Source organism: Lytechinus pictus, chromosome 11 (assembly GCF_037042905.1).
Source record: "Lytechinus pictus isolate F3 Inbred chromosome 11, Lp3.0, whole genome shotgun sequence".
Lineage (NCBI taxonomy): Eukaryota > Metazoa > Echinodermata > Echinoidea > Temnopleuroida > Toxopneustidae > Lytechinus > Lytechinus pictus.
Genome location: NC_087255.1, coordinates 20,728,244 through 20,749,700, shown reverse-complemented (window position 1 = coordinate 20,749,700; position 21,457 = coordinate 20,728,244). Strand labels below are relative to the sequence as shown.

General features: G+C 35.7%; 2 protein-coding genes across 3 annotated transcripts in view; both read left to right on the top strand.

The window, feature by feature from the left end:
* Positions 1-1,267, top strand: part of LOC129271955 (organic cation transporter protein-like) — a 24,363-nt gene extending 23,096 nt beyond the window's left edge. The window contains exon 12 of the mRNA XM_064106977.1: positions 1-1,267. This exon is cut by the window's left edge and continues 29 nt beyond it. Within this exon, the coding sequence (XP_063963047.1) occupies positions 1-71 (71 nt within the window). The 3' untranslated portion in view covers positions 72-1,267.
* A 5,189-nt stretch (positions 1,268-6,456) lies between these two features.
* Positions 6,457-20,331, top strand: LOC129271954 (protein YIPF1-like). 2 transcript variants are annotated; one of them, XR_010295176.1, is made up of 9 exons: positions 6,457-6,671; positions 11,013-11,043; positions 11,900-12,015; positions 12,989-13,157; positions 15,067-15,183; positions 16,529-16,683; positions 17,867-18,049; positions 19,338-19,925; positions 19,974-20,331. XR_010295176.1 is itself a non-coding variant. In XM_064106976.1 (8 exons), the coding sequence occupies exons 1-8, from the start codon at positions 6,633-6,635 to the stop codon at positions 19,443-19,445; spliced, it is 918 nt and encodes a 305-aa protein (XP_063963046.1). In that variant the 5' UTR covers positions 6,457-6,632; the 3' UTR covers positions 19,446-20,331. The 2 variants fall into 2 exon arrangements, 1 of the variants encoding a protein (XP_063963046.1); XM_064106976.1 differs by having other exon boundaries at positions 19,338-20,331.
* Positions 20,332-21,457: the final 1,126 nt, after the last annotated feature.

The window sequence follows — 21,457 nt, the reverse complement described above, 5'->3', positions numbered from 1 at the left end:
ACCCAGTAAACGGCTTTTATGAGCTGGATACAGATATCGTGAATGACTCCTGTAGTGAACATGGAGTTTAGTTCTAACTTTCGGTACACATTGTTTATTCTACCTGCATGCCTATATTTCAACCTACAACTCATCGGGTCGTTTCAAAATTGGGTCTAAATGGAAACGTGTTAGCCGAAATTTGGGATAAGCCAACGAGCGTAGAGAGCGTCAACACTTGAATATGAAATCACAGCGTCCAATGAATATGCAATATAATTGGGTATAGACATTGGTGTTTAGGATTTTAGCATTAAAGGAGAAGTTCACCATTGAAACAAGTTGGCTTAAATGAAAGCAAGAAATATAGAAAGAATATTAGCGAAGATCTGATGAAAATCCAGCATATAAAAAAGTTATGAGTATTTATGTGCAAGCAGCTCCCCCATGATAAATTCCACATTTAATAGAACATGATGAATAAAACCTTTTTTCTTCTACCAGAAGGCCTTATATGAAATAATATGTCTGATGCTATGTCACACGCCCAAATATATATATATATTTTTTTTTTTTTGGGGGGGGGAGAAAATAACATTACAAATTTATATCACACGACAGGGGGAGATGCTCTTCTATGACGTCACAAAAAAAAAAAAAAAAATTCTGTGACGGTCTTTTAAGAAATATGTCAAATACTTTCAATTTCAGTTAACATTTCTTAACTATCATAATTTTGCATTTTGAATATTAAGATCAGTCAGGTCGCAGAATCAGTATAGTAGGGGATAGGATGATGGCCCCTCTGTTCTTCATGTGATCACAAAATTAAGAAAGGCCAATAAGAAGCGATCAAAACAAAGGAAAGTAAGGGGAATCCAATATTACTGAAGAAAGAGAAATGGAAAGTAGTGAAAAGAAAGTGCATGGTTTGAAATTATGATAAAGGTTAATTTTCACTTATGGAAGAAAAAAAACATCTGGAGATCGTCGCGACCCCTGTCAGAATACTGAATCCCTTGTTAGTTTGGTATACATTTGCTCCATAGAAAATATCACCCCCATTTTCAACGGGGGGGGGGGGTTTATATTTAGATTTACTTATTAGACCCCAACATGAGTTTCCCTATTTTTCTTTCTTTGTTCAATGCGCTTTGTATCATGCTTTGGAAAAAGTGCCGGAAAGGTGCTATGATATGTTAATGAAATATTTTATCTTTATTTGTATATACTTCATGGCCATGGGAAGCGGGGCTACTGGGGGTGCTGAAGTACCCCCCCCCCAAAAAAAAAAAAAAATCATTGGGGGTGCTGCGTGTATCATTCTCCATAGGCAGCACCCCCAGGTATTCTGAAAAGATGTGTGTAAAAACCGTAACCAAAGTGACCTTCATTTTTGTCTCGCCTGCGTAGCAGAGCGAGGCTATAGGCGCCGCTTTTCCGACGGAGACGGCGACGGCGGCGTCGTCAACATTGAAATCTTAACCAAGGTTAAGTTTTTGAAATGTCATCATAACTTAGAAAGTATATGGACCTAGTTCATGAAACTTGGACCTAAGGGTAATGAAGTATTACTGAATATCCTGCCTTAGTTTCAGGTCACATGATCAAGGTCAAAGGTCATTTAGGGTCAATGAACTTAGACCATGTTGGGGGAATCAATATCGAAATCTTAATCAAGGTTAAGTTTTTGAAATGTTGTCATAACTTCAAAAGTCTATAAACCTAGTTCATAAAACTTAGACATAAGGGTTATAGTGTATCACTAAATATCCTGCCTGAGTTTCACGTCACATGATTTAGGTCAACGGTCACGTAGGGTCAACTAACTTTGGCCATGTTGGGGTTATTTGAGGAATTGTCATCATAACTTTAAACGTTTATAGATCTAGTTCATGAAACTTGGATATAAGAGTGACCATGTATTTCTGAATATCATGCACGAGTTTCAGGTCACATGACCAAGGTCAAAGGTCATTAGGGTCAATGAACTTTGGTCATATTTGGGGTATTTGAGGAATTGTCATCATAACGTTAAAAGTCTATTTAGTTAATGAAACTTGGACATAAGAGCAATCGAGTATCCTTGAACATCTTGTGCTAGATTCAGGTCACATTATCAAGGTCAAATGTCATTTAGGGTCAGCAAACTTTGGTAATGTTGGGGGTATATGTGGAATTGTCATCATAACTTTAAAAGTCTATGGATTTAGTTCATGAAACTTGGACATAAGAGCAGCAATGTATCCCTGAATACCCTGTGTGTGTTTCAGGAACATCATGGCCAAGATCAAAGGTCATTTAAAGGTCAATGAACTCTGGCCGTGTTGGGAGTATGTGTTGAATTGGCATCATAACTTAGGAAGTTTTATGGTACTCATGAAACATCGACATACGGGTAATCAAGTATGAATGATCGTTTTGCACATGTCTTAGGTCACATGATCAGGGTCAAAGGTCATTTTGGGTCAATGGACATAATATTTCATTATCATATTAGTGTTTTCTTCTGTGAATGATTATTCATTAGCTGTTTTTCAAAGGAAGCACTGCTGCTATATCGAATTGCGTAATGCAGGCGAGACAGTACCCACAATATAAATTAATCGCTCCTAGGGCCCTGCTATACGTGTCAGATTTTTGAAGTAGACCTAATAACATATTCGAAGAGTGAAAAGACAGTCATCGGTGTGTTATGTGTGTCTTCAATAAATTAAATTCTTGTTTTAGATCATAATTATTTCGCGTTGAATTAATACCCTGTTCTTGAAATTATTCTTAATGTGTGCTTCATTATGAAGAACAGTAAAATCCATTGGTAAACAATGGATGCAGTCTCCATCACTATAGCAATGTTCAGAAAAGCATCATCCTTTTCGTTGTAGTTCTCACATTATTATAACACGATTTGATTAACTGATTGTTAGCGCTTGGGCCTAATGGAAAAAGCGTAGTATAAATAATAAATAATAATACACTGTTAAAAAAACCCTGATTTTACATAAAAAAGAAGATTTTTGCAGAAACCAATAACAGAATCATTCTGTAAATTCATAAAACAGGAATTTTTCTGCAATTTAACAGAACAGGTCTGTTTAAAAAGGGGAAAAGATGTTTTATTAAAGGAAATTTGTAAGGTTCCATACTCCAAATACCAATTTCCTGTCTGTAAGATTACGCAATCTGGTAAGACCCATTTATTGCAAATGGATGATGTTTTTTAATATTAAGTGAATGAATAGGTCTTGAACTATAATATTATACTACATTTTTCTCTGACCGGTTTGTAGGATCTGACAACTTTCCTTGATTTTGATTGGTCGAGAAGCACAGTTCCTATGGTAACTGTCGCATAAAGCAAGAATTGTCGGTCAAAAGAAATCCGACAAGTCCTTTCATGACAAAACTCCACGATTGTTTGAAATGAATAATTATGTTATATTTATTATATATTATATATATATATATAAAACAATTGCATTATTATTTTGTTTTATGCGGCCAATATCACGCTTGAACTTATCATGTAAAACTGATTTGTGTTCCAGAATATATACACCGGGGTAACTTACGTGAAAAATAAAAGAGAAAGAAGGGGGATGGGATAGAAGGAAAATACAAAAGCGCATAGATTTTTTGTCGTTTAAATCTATACCTCTATCATTTAAAATGTAAAGATAGATAAAAAGAAAGACAAAAAGTGGGGAAATGACATCATCACTCACCTATTACCAAGGCCCTATTTATGACGGCGTACATAACTGGGGAGTGTTTCATTAACATTTTCATCCGACAAGATGTCAGATCTGACAACTTTCCTTGGTTTTGATTGGCTGAGAGGCATTGTTACTATATGGCAACTGTCGGATAAAACAGGACCTTTCATGAATCGCTCCCCCGTTCTCATTGTTGAACTTTATCTGAACTTTATTAGATGTTATCATATTTTGTTGATTATTTTCCAGCGTTTTGCTCAATGGATTTCACTCTATTTTGATTGGATTGATGGTCCAGAGTACTAGGTCGTGTATTATCATGGGGCTTGTGTCATCATATTGGATATTCCAAGTCTTGTCGTTGTGGTTCAAACACAAAACTAGGCAGATAAGGCGATAAAGTGCCGACTGGAATTTATTATATACACAGTGCTAAGTGTATTGTGGAAATCTAATTATAGAATTTGTTACAATAAATTTGATGTTCAGGTTGAACAAAACTGTTCCAAGAATTTGTAATGTGTTTCTGTTAATTCGTCTCAGTATGTTCAGACTTTGGTTTAAATTTTGTTTACTCATTAAGCTAATGCCATTATTTTCTACACTAAAAGATAATAATAATAATAATGGTGATGATACTACTACTACTACTACTACTACTACTACTACTACTACTACTACTACTACTACTACTACTACTACTACTTCTACTACTATACTACTACTACTACACTACTACTACTACTACTACTTCTACTACTACTACTACTACTACTACTACTACTACTACTACTACTACTACTACTACTACTACTACTACTACTACTACTAATAGTACATTCACTCATATCTTGCCGTATAGGGGCCGCGGAACCGTTTTCAAAGTAGGGGAGGGGGGGGGGGCTGACCATGTAAAAAAAATCACAATCATTTGGTCATTTTTACGTTTTTGTACACGGTTTTGGAAAAAAAAAACTGAAGCCCCCAGCCCCCGCTTCCGCGGCCCCTGGTAATAGCCTCCTTTAAAACTTACCAGATTTTCAACTTGGGAAATTGCAAAAGGTTGCAAGATGCAGCTGCGCGTAACTCTATCTAGCAAGCGCAGCCACATCACCCCTATATTGAAAACTCAGTGGTTGCCCTGAAGGAACGCATAGTCTTTAAAATCCTTCTTTAGATTTTTCATATAGTCAATGGAACTTCCCCCAGGTACAATAACAAGTCTTTGATGCATAATTACCAACCCTCAAGAAATTTACGATCCTCATCATCTAATCTCTTACAACTTTCCAGTTAAGCAATCATGCGGGGGAACGGGCCTTTGCTCATGCAGGGCCTAAACTGTGGAATTCTCTTCCAAAGAGTTTGAAAACCAGGCAGCGGCCACTTCCAAGGGCAACCTGAAAACATACGTGTTTAAGAACACTTTTTGATAGACATTGACTTATTGTTCAAACATATATTATATGCAAATAGTTTTTGTTGTTCTGCTCTGAAGCGAATTGAGCCCTTGAGCATCTAATCAAGATGGAAAGTGCGCTATATACAAATCTCATGTATTATTATAATTTTATTAATAGCAGGCATATTTCTCGAGGCAGTAGACCGTATCCATTCTGTGTATGAATGTATTTGTAAAATAATTGAATTCCGTTTTGGTTTTTCTTTTTTGTTCAATCTATTTGCTTACACATAGATTTATTTACTAAAAAATGATAATTGGACAACAGTATATAAGCCTAATTATTTTTGTTTAGAATATTGTTAAACATTTATATTTCATCTGAGTATGACTGACTAAAAGTGACTATGTCTATTATTCATTAAAAAAATAATCACCATATTCTAGTTCGTTATTTCATTAAAAAAATATTATATATGAATGCAGAGGAAAATGATGAAAAAATTATCTTCCTTTTTTTTGTTATAGGACAAGTCCACCCCAACAAAAACTTGATTTGAATAAAAAGAGAAAAATTCAACAAGCATAACACTGAAAATTTCATCAAAATCGGATGTAAAATAAGAAAGTTATGGCATTTTAAAGTTTCGCTTCATTTCACAAAACAGTTATATGCACATCTCGGTCGGTATGCAAATGAGAAACTGATGACATCACTCACTCACTATTTCTTTTGTATTTTATTATATGAAATATGAAATATTTTTATTTTCTCGTCATTATCATGTGAAATGAAGTTTCATTCCTCCCTGAACACGTGGAATTCCATTATTTTATCATTGTGTGCTTCAGGCAAGGAGGTCATAATCATCAAATTCGTAAAAATTGAAATATTGTATAATTAAAACAATAAAAAACAAAAGAAATAGTGAGTGAGTGACATCATCGACTCTCTCATTTGGATGTAACTGGCTCGTTCATATAACTATTTTGTTAAAAATAAGCGAAACTTTGAAAAATCATAACTTTCTTATTTTACATCCGATTTTGATGAAATTTTCAGCATTGTGCTTGTCTGATTTTTCTCTATTGATTCAAATCGACATTTTTCTGAGGTGGACTTGACCTTTAACAAGAGAGTTTACATCTATTAGTCTGTATAAACAGACTCTAGTTTACTTTTACTATAAGTCAGCTTAAAACTCCATATTAATCGTCTAGAGAAGGCAATGGTAGAGACATGATAATAAGATAAATGAATAAAATTATTAAACGGAAAGCTTACAGGGGTTGGCTCTCGACGCGACTCTGAAGATGATATGGCCGAGCTAGCTAACTTCAAATTACAATTTGGTGTCTGACTACGCAAGACTAGTCCTTGCCTTGACGTGGAACAGCTGCCTTCTCTAAAAAAAGAAAGGTGTTTGGAAGATTTTTGTCGATATTTCGTCTTCTCTATACATCAGAGTAGTTACTCTGATATAAGCCTAAGCAGCTACCAAGTGAACTAGATTTTTAATAAGATTACAGGGGAAATGGCAGAAACTACTGGATTGATAGTTGATGTTGATAAGGTAATGTTGATTATTGTCCCACATGTTGATTTTCGTGTAGGCCTCTTCGGTGTAGCGTCAGCTCAGCGCCCAGTGAATGGACAGATGACTTAAAGTTAAACCATGGGCCCGTTTCTCAACACCGTCATAAGTCTAACTTCTTGACTAAATCGGAGATAGTGAGCTACTTGTCCGCTGTGTCATAACTTCTTTCGTAATGACGTAGTGGCATCATTACGTGTGTAGACTATGATATGCAAAAGTGAATCGACATTTGAAAATTAAATACGTAATCAATCATAGAAGTTGAAATTACATTGCAAAAGTCCCAGGTGTGATAGATCAGTCAATAATAATTGTAATGCACAGAAACTATAAAAACTGTTGGTAAAACTCCACAAAACCATTCATTTTGAATTAGTAAAATAATTAAATTGATAAAGATTCTACCACGTCAGGTCATCCATAACTGGTCTCGTATTTGTTTTCAGACCCTTATCAACATTTTGATAAATTCTATCTCTAATTTTATGCAAAGAATTTTATCAAATCATGTGTTTCGGAATCTAAAGATTTAAAAAATTTATGTTAAACAATATTTTGATGATGTTTGGAACCATAAATAAACATAATTATCAATATTTTACAAAGAAAACCATTGTGGTTTTCTTCCGTAAACTATTAAAATTTACTATCCTGGGGGTAGCCTGGAGGCGTCTGGGGAGTGAAAGACATATACTGTACGTATGGTCCCTCCCCTAACGCCTGGGAGCCTAAGCTATATTCCCACACGCACGGGTACAAAACCTGAAACTTTCGCCCCCGAGATTTCTACTTTCCCTCTAAAAGATCTAGCCCTAAAACATGTACATGGAGTTAAACTCCATTCCCAACATTTCTGCGATATTGATTACATTTTTAAAGAAGAATTCATGAAAAAAAACGAGGAAAATGTTATGAAAAGATGAGAGAGCTTACGGCCGTGTTTACGTCGCCATCTTGATTTCTTTGTCTTCCGCTTGGCGACAGCACGCAATCAGCACGCGATTGCGTGCTGTCGCCAAGCGGAAGACAAAGAAATCAAGATGGCGACGTAAACACGGCCGTAAGCTCTCTCATCTTTTCATAACATTTTCCTCGTTTTTTTTCATGAATTCTTCTTTAAAAATGTAATCAATATCGCAGAAATGTTGGGAATGGAGTTTAACTCCATGTACATGTTTTAGGGCTAGATCTTTTAGAGGGAAAGTAGAAATCTCGGGGGCGAAAGTTTCAGGTTTTGTACCCGTGCGTGTGGGAATATAGCTTAGGCTCCCAGGCGTTAGGGGAGGGACCATACGTACAGTATATGTCTTTCACTCCCCAGACGCCTCCAGGCTACCTGGGGGTAGGCCTACCCATCTCAACGTCCACATGTGATTTTTTAGTCATGAAATGAATTATTCTTAATTTCATTTTCTCAGCAATTGAATACTCCATTCTTCAAACTTCAAAGTTTGAGTGTGCATGGTACATATTTTGCCTATGCTATTATCTTGAATAGATGTATTTCTAAATTCATCGCAATAATTGCAGTTTTATCATATTTTTGCTTTTTAGAAATTATGCTATTATGTGACTAAGGCTATGTCTCGTCTGCTCTTTCTATCGATAGTATCGATATCAAGGGATTCTAGTTAGGATGCATTTCATGAAACGGGTTTAGTAAGATTGGAACTCACTCTGTGGTTGGTGGATAAAGATATGACTAACTTGTCCTGGTGGGTGTTTCATAAAGCTGTTCGTAAGATACAAATGACTTTACGCACGACTGGTGACCCCTTCTTGTGATAGATGGTACATCCCAATGTCATTCATTTAGGACATAAGAACATGTTCCAGTCGTTCGTAAAGTTGTGCGTAACTTTACGAGCAGCTTTATGAAACACCCACCAGGTGTTGAGAAACGAGCCCCAGGATAATGCCCATATTTCCTCAATCGTTATTACATGTGATCCCGCCTGCGCATGAGCAGTCTTTTGCTGCGCGCTGCGCAAGTTGTTTCAGCAGTATATTTTCCTTTGATTTGGTCCAATGGCAATGGCAATGCCACTTTGTCCCATTTTATGCAATATTGGCCAACTCGCCTAGTAATTTACTATCATTTGGTCTACCATCTATTCATCCAATATCCACATGGTCTAATCACCATTTCGTCTAATAACCAGTTGGTTCAATAGCCATTTAGTCCAAATTTTTAAATTAGTGTCACTGTAGTGTTAGAATCTTGAAATTCTGCAAAATAAATGAAAATAAATATTAGACCAACTGCCTGGTTATTATGAGATGAAATGGTTATAGATGAAATGGTGATTGGACCAAATGGTTGTTAAACAAAATGTTGATGGATGGAATGGCATTAGACTAAATGAAGGTAGACCATGTCGTGAGTGGACAGGTTGGCAGTGGACGAATCAGCAATTTACTGTTTCAGCTGGGGGGGGGGGGGATGGACGGGGAAAAGCAACTTTCCCAAGCACAGCCACAGCTCCAGTTGAGTTGAGGCTCCAGTACAATAGGCGAGTCAACTTTTAACTGGAGCTTTGAATCATGATGGCGCATGTGTAGGCAGGATCTTGTGTAATAACTTCTAATTTATTCATAAAATAAAGATCAAACGGTAAGTCCTCATTTAATCAACAACATGTTTTATGCAATGGAATAAATAAGAACCAGCTCTGATCTTGTAAGTTATAACTGTTTGGCAGTAATCTATTAGACCCACCCATATCCAGTGCGTGAGGTGATAATATGCACGTACCATACATGTAGGCCTGCATGTTGATACAGTGTATATCATGGTAACACGATGCGACCAAAATATTGTCAATTATGGAAAGTTCAATCAGTATTTATTGACCATAATGCTGCTGTATTGCTTTACAACAACTCAGAACTTCGTAAGTTGGTACCCAAATGTCAGCTTTTCATGGACACGCACCAATGCAATGAAAGCCTCGCTCTCATTTCCCCATTCCCTTCTCTCACTGAATTGCAACTCATAATCAACATGCTATATAAATGGATTTTCAGACAGTGTTATATCAATATCGTGTTATCAGCGATATATTTTGCGGTGATGATCAACTTACATTGAAATCAAATATCGACCAGCACTACACTGAACTCCCTTTGGCATTCTGCTCTTTCATATTCTCTTTATTTTTTTCTTGTTTCTTGTTTTTGTAGACATAGGTATCACTATTTCCGGCGTCGTCGTCGTCGTCAACAATTGTGTTGTACACCCAATAACTTTCTATAGCTTTGAGGTGGGATCACCAAATTCATACCAGAGGTCCATCTCCTGAAGGCACAGGTCAAGTTCGAATATGAGTCGAATTTGAATAAGGTCAAAGGTCAATGAACTTTCCATGACTGGCACTGTGCTGTGTTGTACACATAATAACTTTCTATATCTTCGAGGTGGGATCACCAAATTCATACCAGAGGTCCATCTCCTGAAGGCACAGGTCAAGTTCAAATTTGAATAAGATCAAAGGTCAATGAACTTTCCATGACTGGCACTGTGTTGTGTTGTACACACAATAACTTTCTATAGCTTCGAGGTGAGATCGCCAAATTCATAACAGAGGTCCATCTCTTGAAGTTACAGGTCAAGTTCGAATATGAGTCGAATTTGATTAAGGTCAAAGGTCAATGAACTTTCCATGACTGGCACTGTGCTGTGTTGTACACACAATAACTTTCTATAGCTTCGAGGTGAGATCGCCAAATTCATAACGGAGGTCCATCTCTTGAAGGTGCAGGTCAAGTTCAAATATGAGCCGAATTTGAATAAGGTCAAAGGTCAATGAACTTTCCATGACTGGCACTGCTGTGCTGTACACACAATAACTTTCTATATCTTCGAGGTAGGATTGCCAAATTCATACACAAGGTCCATCTTTTGAAGGTGCAGGGAAAGTTCAAATGTGAGTTGAATTTGATTAAGGTCAAAGGTCAATGAACTTACCATGACTGGCACTGTGCTGTGTTGTACACACAATAACTTTCTGTACATGTAGCTTCGAGGTGGGATCGCCAAACTCGTAACAGAGGTCCATCTAAGTCATATAGCATAGTTTTGACATGCAGTCTCTTCATGACTGCAATATGCAGGCGAGACGACGCTTGGCGTTTGCCTTGTTTCTCGTTTTTTTCACTCGTTAATTTCACACACTGACAACACCCATTATCTTCAATAAGATTTTCTGGACAAGTGTGTAGACCACCTACAATCATGATATTTTGCATTCAAGCAGACGTGATACCAAACTGCCTTCAACATTAATCACGATTCCTTCTGGTTATTTCTCTTCACAGGATGATGAACAGACAGATTTGAATTTTCAAGGTAAATATCTTATTTTTTTACCATATATGTGACCAGCCACCCCCAAACCAACAAAAACTCACCCAAAATGAATTTTTGGATTATTATTGAGTTTGAAAAAGCGCAATCTAAGCTTCAAACCGATATATAACTTGTCAAAATTGATCAACAATAATCCAACAATTACTTGATTGAATGCAGGAGAAACTAATTGAGAGCTTCACAAATTACAGAGAACAGTGTTTGAAGTTCAGGGTTCACTCAAGCATGAGATGTGCACACCGCAGTCTCATTGAGACTTTCGGGCAAGGTCATTTTTCTTTAGGGCGCATTTCTATATTTCTCCACCAATGGGAAAATAAAAATTAACAAAAAACTTAACAATGAAATTGACTGTCAAGTGATTTTCAGCAATTAAACACTTGAGTGATAATTTTGATGGATTCTGTGATTGTATGGTAATGATGATAATGGGAGCAAGTTAGCTCAGTCGGTAAAGGGTCTGCCTGGTGAACCAAAAGTTGTGGGTTTGAGTCCTCCCTGTGCGGATGACTAAAGCCTGCATTGTATGTAAATGTGCCCCTCCCGTTCCAGGGAATGCAGGCTATGTTACAATAGAAAACATTCCTTATAGGACATTAAATGTGGCCTTGTGTAGAGGAGAGTCCCCACCTTTGCACTTTAAGAACCCATTCTCTGCACTATTTGTATACATGCAAGAGAAGGGGGAAACTATTTGTCGATCTGCACCCCCCCCAGTTCAGATATATCAGGAGGAGACACTTGCTGGTCATAGTGATTCAGTTCGCTTTTTACCTCCCAGGCACAGGGGACGCCAAACAAATGATCATGGGATATAATTTGTTTCCTCTTTCAGACTTTGGAGATGCCTCTCTTCTTCAAGACTTGAATGATACTCCAACCAAACCTGCTCAAGTTCATACTGCCTTCCATGATGATGATCCCCTAGATGATGATGAGGGTGATACTGAGGTATTATCAATGAATTTTTTAAATAATTTTTTTTTTATTAAAAAATAATCATGAAAAATCACAGTTATTTACCAGTAATTAATCGATCGAGTACAACATTTCAGGACCAAAGAAATAGAAAAATAGATTTGATAAAAAAGGCATAACAAAGACTAAAATTACCTCTCATTCAAAGGTGGGACTCAGAATTCTGTATTTGATTTAAACCCCCTGGGGACCCCAGAAAATCAAGAGTATCAACTGTCAAGTCTCCGCTCAGGCATAACATTATTATTTTCAAGAGCTACTTTTCACATCTTTCTGCCGAAATCTGCAACATTGGATAAGCTTTAACTTTGCAATGAATTGGGATTTTCCAGTGCTCTTTTGAGCATTTTGCCAGCCTTCGTGATTTTTCCCCTGCTCCTGGTGCCTATGAGTGTGTACTTTTGGTCTAAATATAGATGACAGCGGGTATCCCAAATCCAACAAAGTTGAAGGTTAATCCTTTCACTCAAAATGCAAACATTGCATGGATTATAAAATTTGCGCTGGACAGATGGAACTTTGTCTTTTTTTTTTTTTTTTTTCGTTGAAAAATTTGCAAAAACTTTGAATTTTGAATTCACCAGTAATTTTACACTCCTTAATAAAGTAAATTAATATCTTTCTCAAGCGGGGGCGTTGTGGTTGTGGTTATGACTCTTACCTTTCTACCTTTCAATCAGAGGGAATTGGGTTTGAATCCCAACCATGGAGTGGCTTCAGCAAGAAATTCACTCGCATTATGCTGCACTCAACCCAGGTGAGATGAATGGGTACCCGGCAGTATTAATTCCTTGAATGCACTGACCGCTGGAAGACATTTCTGGGAGAACAATAACAATGCGCGTAGCCTCAGAATGGAATATTTCTAGATAGAAGGCATTATATAAATGCCTATTATTATTAGTATTATTGTTATTTTTAAATGTTACTCCCTTTTCCTCTATAGCTGTTATCTGGACAGAAGAAGCAGCCGTCACTGTGGACCTTTGAGTACTATCAGCAGTTCTTTGACGTGGATACCTCCCAGGTGGGCCGTCGTCTCCTCGGCTCCTTCATCCCAAACCCTACCAAGAGCTTCCTAGATTCCCACATCAGACCTTCTCCTGATCTCTATGGTGAGCACTGTCATTTTATCCTTCAAGATAAACTCAGGGGGGTGTTTCACAAAAAGTTAAGTGTGACATAGGCCTTTATTCTAAACTCTGGTTTAAATTAAACCCTGGTTTAAAGTTGCGGTTCAACTATGGAGAGCCAATTGGAGCACAAATCCCTAACAGTACACATTAAAAGTATTAACTCATATGACACCCAAATTGTTCATAATTGTCTGGGAATGATAACTGAAGTATTTCCCTTCATTATGAAAGCAAAAGGAAACAAAAAGAAATATACAATATAAACAAAATTGTTGAACTTTTGGCTCCCCATAATTTTAGCACAGAGTTAGACCGTGGTCTAAGTTAAACCTGATTACAGAATACGGGCCATAGAGTCGCACTTAAATCCCCATTTTCCTGCGATATTAACGGCATCACTGCATTGGTCAAATCATACTTAGATGACGCGCACTTCTGCATATTAAACAATAACATTGCGCATGACATATCTGTGCACGACAGCATTTAAGCATGACTCTAAGTCATAATTCTTTGTGGGACACCCCCTGGTACATACTGATAACAACAGAAAGTAAAATTTTCACAGAATTGAAAAAAAACTTACGCACAAATATGAAAAAAACATTCAATTCAATTCAATTCAATTTCAATTTATTCACCATCTTTAAAAATCAGTGTACATAAAAATATGACATAAAGTACTGATACATAGTTTAAAAATGGAGGGATACCCTTAATAAGCACAGTGCTTGTAAGCAGGGTCCCAACATAAACATTTTGGGTAAACATTATAATACAGATTATACATTATAACATAATACAAATTATACATTAAAAATACATATGTAACAATAAAACACACACACAAATGCATACACATAAATTAGAGAGAGAGAAACAGAAAGAGAGGGGAGACAGAGAAGGTGGAAGAGGTAGAAAGGAAAGAGTCATGATAAAAACATACAAACGATATCTGATTTGTTTACAAATTTTCGGCACTACTCCTATTTGTTTAAGATCGGTATGCATGATCTGTAATGAAAATCATAAGTCAGAAAAAATTGGAACCAGTGGGAGTCGAACCTGCCATCTTCTGCTTTCGGGGCAAACGATGTTAAAAGGTTTATCAAGATAATGTAAAATTATAGTAATGAGCAAAGGAAGATCAGACAAATTTCTGAAAAACGTTTGTCCATTAATAGTTTGGTCCCACATGTTGTTTGCTGTGTTTGTAGTACCAGGAAAAGCATGTGGTAATGAAATAAATATAATTTCAAGCAAGCCTGAATTAAAACTGTTTAAATAAGCATTCTAGTTTATGATAAACAATTTATGATTCCGTCCAACCATTTCCTGTCGAAATTAGATTTCTTTACCAGAACTCTAACTTAGCCTTTAACACATTGACTATATAGAAGTGTTGTGGCTTAGTGGATTAGTCTTCAGACTTTGAACTACAAGGTCCGAAGACATGAAATTTTCATTCTTGAAAACTGAAAATGGAGAATTAGTTTGTCAAGACAAGGTGGGAATAATTATAGTGTTCTATTGTTATTATTTCCTTGAGACTGAAAGCTACATGTACACATATTTTCATTTAAATAGTAAAGTTTGAGTATTTTTTTATTCAAGTATACAGTCATACCCATTACAATAAGATATAATTTGTAACTTGATTTAAATTTTAAACTTCATTGTTAACTCATTTAAACACTCTTCTGTTTTTGTTATTTGACCCATCTTTAGGTTTGCTTTGTATTTACACCCCTGTTCTAACATGAATCTGTCACCGCACAGTTGCCTTTGTTCCCTCCCCCTTTTTTGTCTTCAGGTTTGGAAATTATTGAGTTAAACTTTTAATGGATTTGAAATAATTTGCTTTCATTCCATTTTTTTTTCCATCCAGGTCCCATATGGGTATGTATTACCCTTGTTTTCACCATCGCTATCAGTGGGGACATGGCCGATTACATTGTTAATATGCATTCATCAACCTACATATGGCATGCACACTTCTCAAATGGTAATGCCAGCTTGATAGATGAAGGGGTACTCCTGGCTGAACACAATATATCTAAATAAATAGAGTAAAATTCACAAAGCAAAATGCTGTAAAGTTCACCAAAATCTGATGACAAATAACAAAGTTATTTAATTTAAAGTTTAGCAATATTTTGTGAAAAAGTCATATTTACGACGTCATGAACAATCGTTAGGTGGGCTGATGATGTCACATCCCCACTTTCCGTTTTCTTACATGTATGTTATTCATATTTTCATACATGTGTGTATGATATGTCTCCCTTTTAATAACATAAGTTGCAGCAATGAATATCACATGCATTAAATCAGTTGTCAATCTATTTTTTAGTTGGATAAAAATTGAATAAACACAACTTAATGTAAAATAGAAAAAGTAGGGACATGATATCAGTTTGTTCACTGAATAACCATGAAGACAGGCATATAAAACCTTTTCACCGAAATAATGCAAATCTTTAAAATTTCGTAACTTTTTTCTTCCTCTGCTGCAATCGTATTATTTTCAGCCTGGAATACCTCTTTTAGATTAAAAAAAAAATTGATCATTTATCATTGATATGAACCTTTTTAAACATGTGATCAATCCTTGTTTCCTGTATATCAAATGGCCAAAATAGCACACTTAAATATCTGAACTCTGGTCTGACTTAAACTGTGATCTTAAGTTGCAGTTTAACTATGGATGGATAGATGTTACACATTTGATAGGAGAGCCGATACAAATTTCTAAGGAAAGTCACTTCTGGCGACTTCCTCCCTTCATTGGGTAAATATAAGAGATGTCTGACTGTATATCAAATTTTGTCTTTGAAAATACCAGTCAGTGCACATTGAAAAAGAAAAAGAGAGAGAAAAAAAAACTCCTTAACATGTAAATCAATTGACATCAGTCTCCCATAGATGTCTTACAATTTATTGTACTAACTGCTTCTATATAATAGAACTTCAAAGTCTTGCAGCATCTGTAAATTAACAAATACAATCCTGTCAGGTCCCTTCATTCATCCAACTCTGGTTCCTTAGTTGTTCCCAAATCTACTAAGACATGGGGGGCACGGGCTTTTGCTCATGCTGGCCCTGTTCACTGGAAAGATCTTCCCCTGGTTATCCGTGAATGCACGTCCATTGACACATTTAAATGCTACCTTAAGAGACGGGTCTGTTCAATGCTTCCTATTCTTAATTGTTCCTTAATTTATCTCTGTATTTATACTATTCTCTTTCTCTATTTCATTCACTGCGCCTTGGGCACTCTGCAGAGTGGATTTGGCGCATTACAAATCACATTTATTATTATTATTAATTCACTCCTTCTCTCATAACAGTTACAATAGCAGCAGTAGTCATTTTTGCCTATGCCTGGATTATCCCATCTTGCCTGTATGGATTCTTACACCACAGAGGAAACCTAGGCGGCTATACTTTCTTGGAATTGGTCTGTCTATACGGTTATTCGCTCACTATTTACATTCCTATTTCGGTAAGTGCCCTTGGTAGGTTGTTTTAAAAGTCCACCCCAGAAAAATGTTGATTTGAATCAAAAGAGAAAATGCTTAAAATTACATGAAAATTGGATGTAATATAAGAAAGTATGAAATTTTAGCTTAATTACACAAAACAATTATATCCACATCCTCATGTTCAGGGAGGAATAAATCTTTGTGTCAGGAGAAAATTAGAATATTTCATAAAATAAAATACAAAAGAAATGGTGAGTGGGTGATGTCATCGGTCCCCTTCTCTAAATACAGACCAGAATGTGCATATATCTGTTTTGTGAAATTAAGCAAAACTCTAAAATATCATAACTTTCTTATTACACATCCGATTTTGATGAAATTTTCAGCGTTGTGCTTGTTTGATTTTCCTCTATTGATTCAGATCAAGAATTTTCTTGGGTGGACTTTACCGTTAATTTATTAAGCCATTATTTACACCTGGAGAGCATTTGATCAACATTAAAAAAAAGTCATCTGAAGTGTTGTCATATCTACCATATTACCTGATTTGATTGACTGAGGAGCATGGGTGTGCGACCGTTACCATAGTAACTCTGGTGAAACATACTTTGCCAAGTGAAACGTCCAACCAGTCTGTTTATGAAACTCCTTCCATTTTTCATTTCATAATACCTTTATCCCTTACATGTTAACAGATAGGAATTTTTGATTATTTGTAATGCAATCATTCACAGCCCTATTTTCAATAGTGGTTTAAATATATTTTGATAGTTTATCATTTGAATTCTTTCATTAAAGTAGGGTAGCATTGTCTTGACTATGAGCCCACTACTGTAATTTGTTTAGATAAAGAGTTGGTTAATACTTTCGGTAATTACTGACAATGTAAACGGCATGAAATGAGCTCTACCTGTCTAAAGGAACTACCTGTAATGTTTTCTAATTTCTTCATTTTATGTAGATGCACTTACATAATACTCTTTATTGTTTAGAATCAACATTTATTTATTTAGATTTCAATTGTATTGGTAGTGTGCAGTATGAATTTATTGATTCATTATTATATTCATCGGCCTTTTATTGTAACAATTGCACTTTTACCAACATGTAAACTGTATGTATTATAACAAGTTCTATTTATTCAGATTTCACTTTAGTTGTGTGCAGTGTTAATGTATTACTTATTTTTTGTTCTTTCCATAGTTGCTGTGGATGATTCATGTAGAATGGCTCAGGTGGGTCTTGGTCCTAGTTGGTCTGGTTCTCTCTAGTGCGGTCCTAATCTTGGCCCTGTGGCCGTCGGTCAAGAGTGATGATAAGAAGTTTGCTGCCATTGCTCTCTTCCTCGTATTTGCTTTTCACGCTGGTCTCGCTATTGGTTTCAAGGTTTGTTTTATGTTATTGGGTAATCTTCCCACAAAATGGAAATAGCTCTCCGAGGTTTTGAAAGAGCCCTGTAAATTCCTGTTGGGTTTGATTTTGACTAACGGGTAAATAATAATAGAAAATATAGCCCCCCCCCCTTCCCTGATGATCTTAATTCTTGTCTTGGAACTATTGATAAGGACATTCGTCATATTTTCTTCAATGTTTTTTAGCCCATCCGGCCCGAAGGGCTAAATGAGCTTATGCCGTGGCGTCCGTCGTCTGTCGTCCGTCCACAATTTCAAAATGCTTCTTCGCCATTTCAAGTCCGATTTCAATTCTGTTTGCTTTATATGATAGCACTAGGTGGGGGATTCAAAACTTCTACACAGAATTTTGAAATTCATTAAATATGCTAATTTATGCACATTTGTCAAAATTCACAAAAAATTGTTTTTTCTTCTTCATTTGTTGATCAATTTCAATTTTGTTTGCTTTATATGATAGCTCAAGGTGGTGATACAAAATTTCAACACAGAATTTTGAAGCTCATTAAATAAGCTAATTCATTCATATATTTTCAAAATTATTTATTTGTTGATTGATTTTGATTATTTTTGTTCCATCTGAGAGCTACATGAGGTTCACCAAGGTTCTACACAGAGTTAAGAAATTTTGACTAGAAAATTATTTATGCTTAATTTATATGAAATTTATTCATAGATCACAAAAAATGCTTCCATGTCATTTCTTCATCAATTTCAATTCTATATCCTCAATTTAAGTCACCAAAATAATATAATTCCCTACAGTGTCAACTGGGCTGAAATCAAAATTGTGTTAAATTTTGTTGCGAGATGCCGGATGAGCTCCACATCATTGATGTGCTAGTTTATATTTTTTCCCCCTTTGAATGTGATACTAGTTTAGAACTGCAAGATGCTAGATATTTTGGATTGTTGTTATCTCAAGCTGTGATATGATGATAAGTCCCCCTCCCCTATGAACAATTGGCACCCAATGTTCACATGACGTACAAATTATAATTTTAGATTGTACCTGTTTTCTTCAAAGTTCTCTTTCTCCTTGCCTCACTTCTTGTCCTTTTTTCTGTCTTGTTATTCTGTCTTTCATATTTCTTTTCTATTCTTTCTCTTTGTTTCTCTTCCCCTGCCTTTTTCTATTCTGTGCCTTCTTCTCAACTACAGTAAATGTCTCTCTGTATTTCTCTATGATGTACCCTCCCCCATTATATCTAACACACACACACATGTCATTTGACTCACCTCACTCTCTGTTTTCATTTCAGATGTATTTTTTCCATGTCGGACACACCGTAGATACCACGGCGCCCCCAGTCACAACCAAGACAATGGTTCACAACCTAACAACAGGACACAACAAGCCACCCACATAAACTGTGCAATCACATCATATCAAAATAAGAGTCAATTATTTATATTTCTTATATTTTTTCCCATAATGTGGGAATTAAAGTGATACAGAGGGTAATCAGTATTTCCTTCGACCGTCAAAATTAAAAATTGATTTGGTATAGCAGGAATCCTATTTCAAGGTGTATCAAGTTGAAAATAAACAGTGTGAGAATAAGGAGCTGTATTATTGCCTTGTTTAGGCAAGGAATATCCTTGCATTCTGAATTCCACTTTATCAATCATTATTTATGATCTATTTTTTGTCATATCTTAATCAATTCTTTGTCGCTTTTGTATTGGCAGCATCTCACGGTAGTTGCCCCTACAGAGTATGTATCCCTTCAATTCTTTGCCCGTCACGGACATAATCCCTCGTCTTTAATATTCTTAAATCACAATTTTTTTTGCAGCATCTCATTTTGTCATTCCACATTTGTAGTCCAGAGGCGGTGGAACGTCAGGCTCATACAATGACAGTGGAGGGGCACGTATTGTTTGGCAGACAAAAGGTGCCCCTCCACTTTCTTTTTTCCGAGCCTGATGTTCCGCCGTCTCTGTTGTAGTCTCTTTAATTTGTAAGCTTTCATCATTTGAACTTGAAGAAATATTATCTTGAATGCAACAGCAATTTGTATATTTGGGAGTAAATGATAAGTAATTGAAATGAAATGTTTATTACATGACTGCCATAAAAATTATCTATTACTTCTCTGCTATATACATGTATGTATATGAGTGTTTAATGTTTTATTGTCCATTTGAATGATGCTGCAATTGACAATTTTCCTATAATTTGAAAAATGATATACAGATCATATAAAATTGAATCCACGGTAATTAATAGGTTTATCAAGAAATTAAAATGAAATTATCATTTTCATCAGAGTTCATGTGTTTCAATACAGGTATTGAATTTTACTTGGCTTAATGAAGCAAAGGTTGTTTAACCCTATCTTAACTGGGCTATTTCGGACCAGTATATACTAGGGGGGGTCAATTTGACCCCCCCCTCAAGATCTCGGCCGCTGATTGCGCAATCGCCGCGAAAATTTGCAAGCGCGTAGAGCCGGATTTAAACTACAAGAGTTTATAGTAAAATTTTCAAAAAATATTTTTTAAATATTTTTTATTAATTATGCAAATAAGCATATGAAATTTGCCATAAATTTGGTTTTTGTGTATGTATTTGCCTTTAACTCAATTTATATAGCTAGTAGAATGCAAATTTTTGGTGGGAGTATCAATTATTACATTTCTAACAAATATCTACAAAAAATAGAATTAATTTCTTATGTATTTTATTGCTTTTTAAATTCTTATGAATTTCTTTGTTTTTTACCCAGGTGTCGCAAATTTGGTCTCAAAAGATGCGCAAGACTTGAAAGTAAAAGTTAGTGAGCGGCGCAGTAAAAAAAATTCGTGCGACGGCGTAGCGACAAAATTTGTCGAGGGGGGGTCAAATTGACCCCCCCCCAGTTTAATAAGGGTTAAATGATTTAAATAAATCTTTGAGGTAATTTTCATATTTCAATCATGCTTTTTCATTACAAATTCAGCTGGATTAAATCTCATTTCTTTTGAGAGATCTATACTTATTTCACATTGCAGAATATGGTCATGGTATTTAGTGTACATGTTGTATTCATGTCTTTGTTTTCGATGTGCAATTTACATCTAGTTATCTCATGAAAATTCTCTGTACCACAGAAATGTAATATATTCAGGTTATCTCGTTTCGCCGTTTCCATTCCATCTGTAACATTACATCATGAACATATCTGCTACTTGATAATTCAATGTACATGAAAATGTTCATTGCTGTTATATTAGTGATATAATTCTGTTGTAGTAAACTTCAATAATTATATATTTTTTAACATCATATTTGGGTTTCCAACCATTTGTACATTACATCATGAATGTATCGGTTACTTGATATTCCAATGTACATGTTAATGTTCATTGCTGTTATATTATTTATATGAAACTAAGT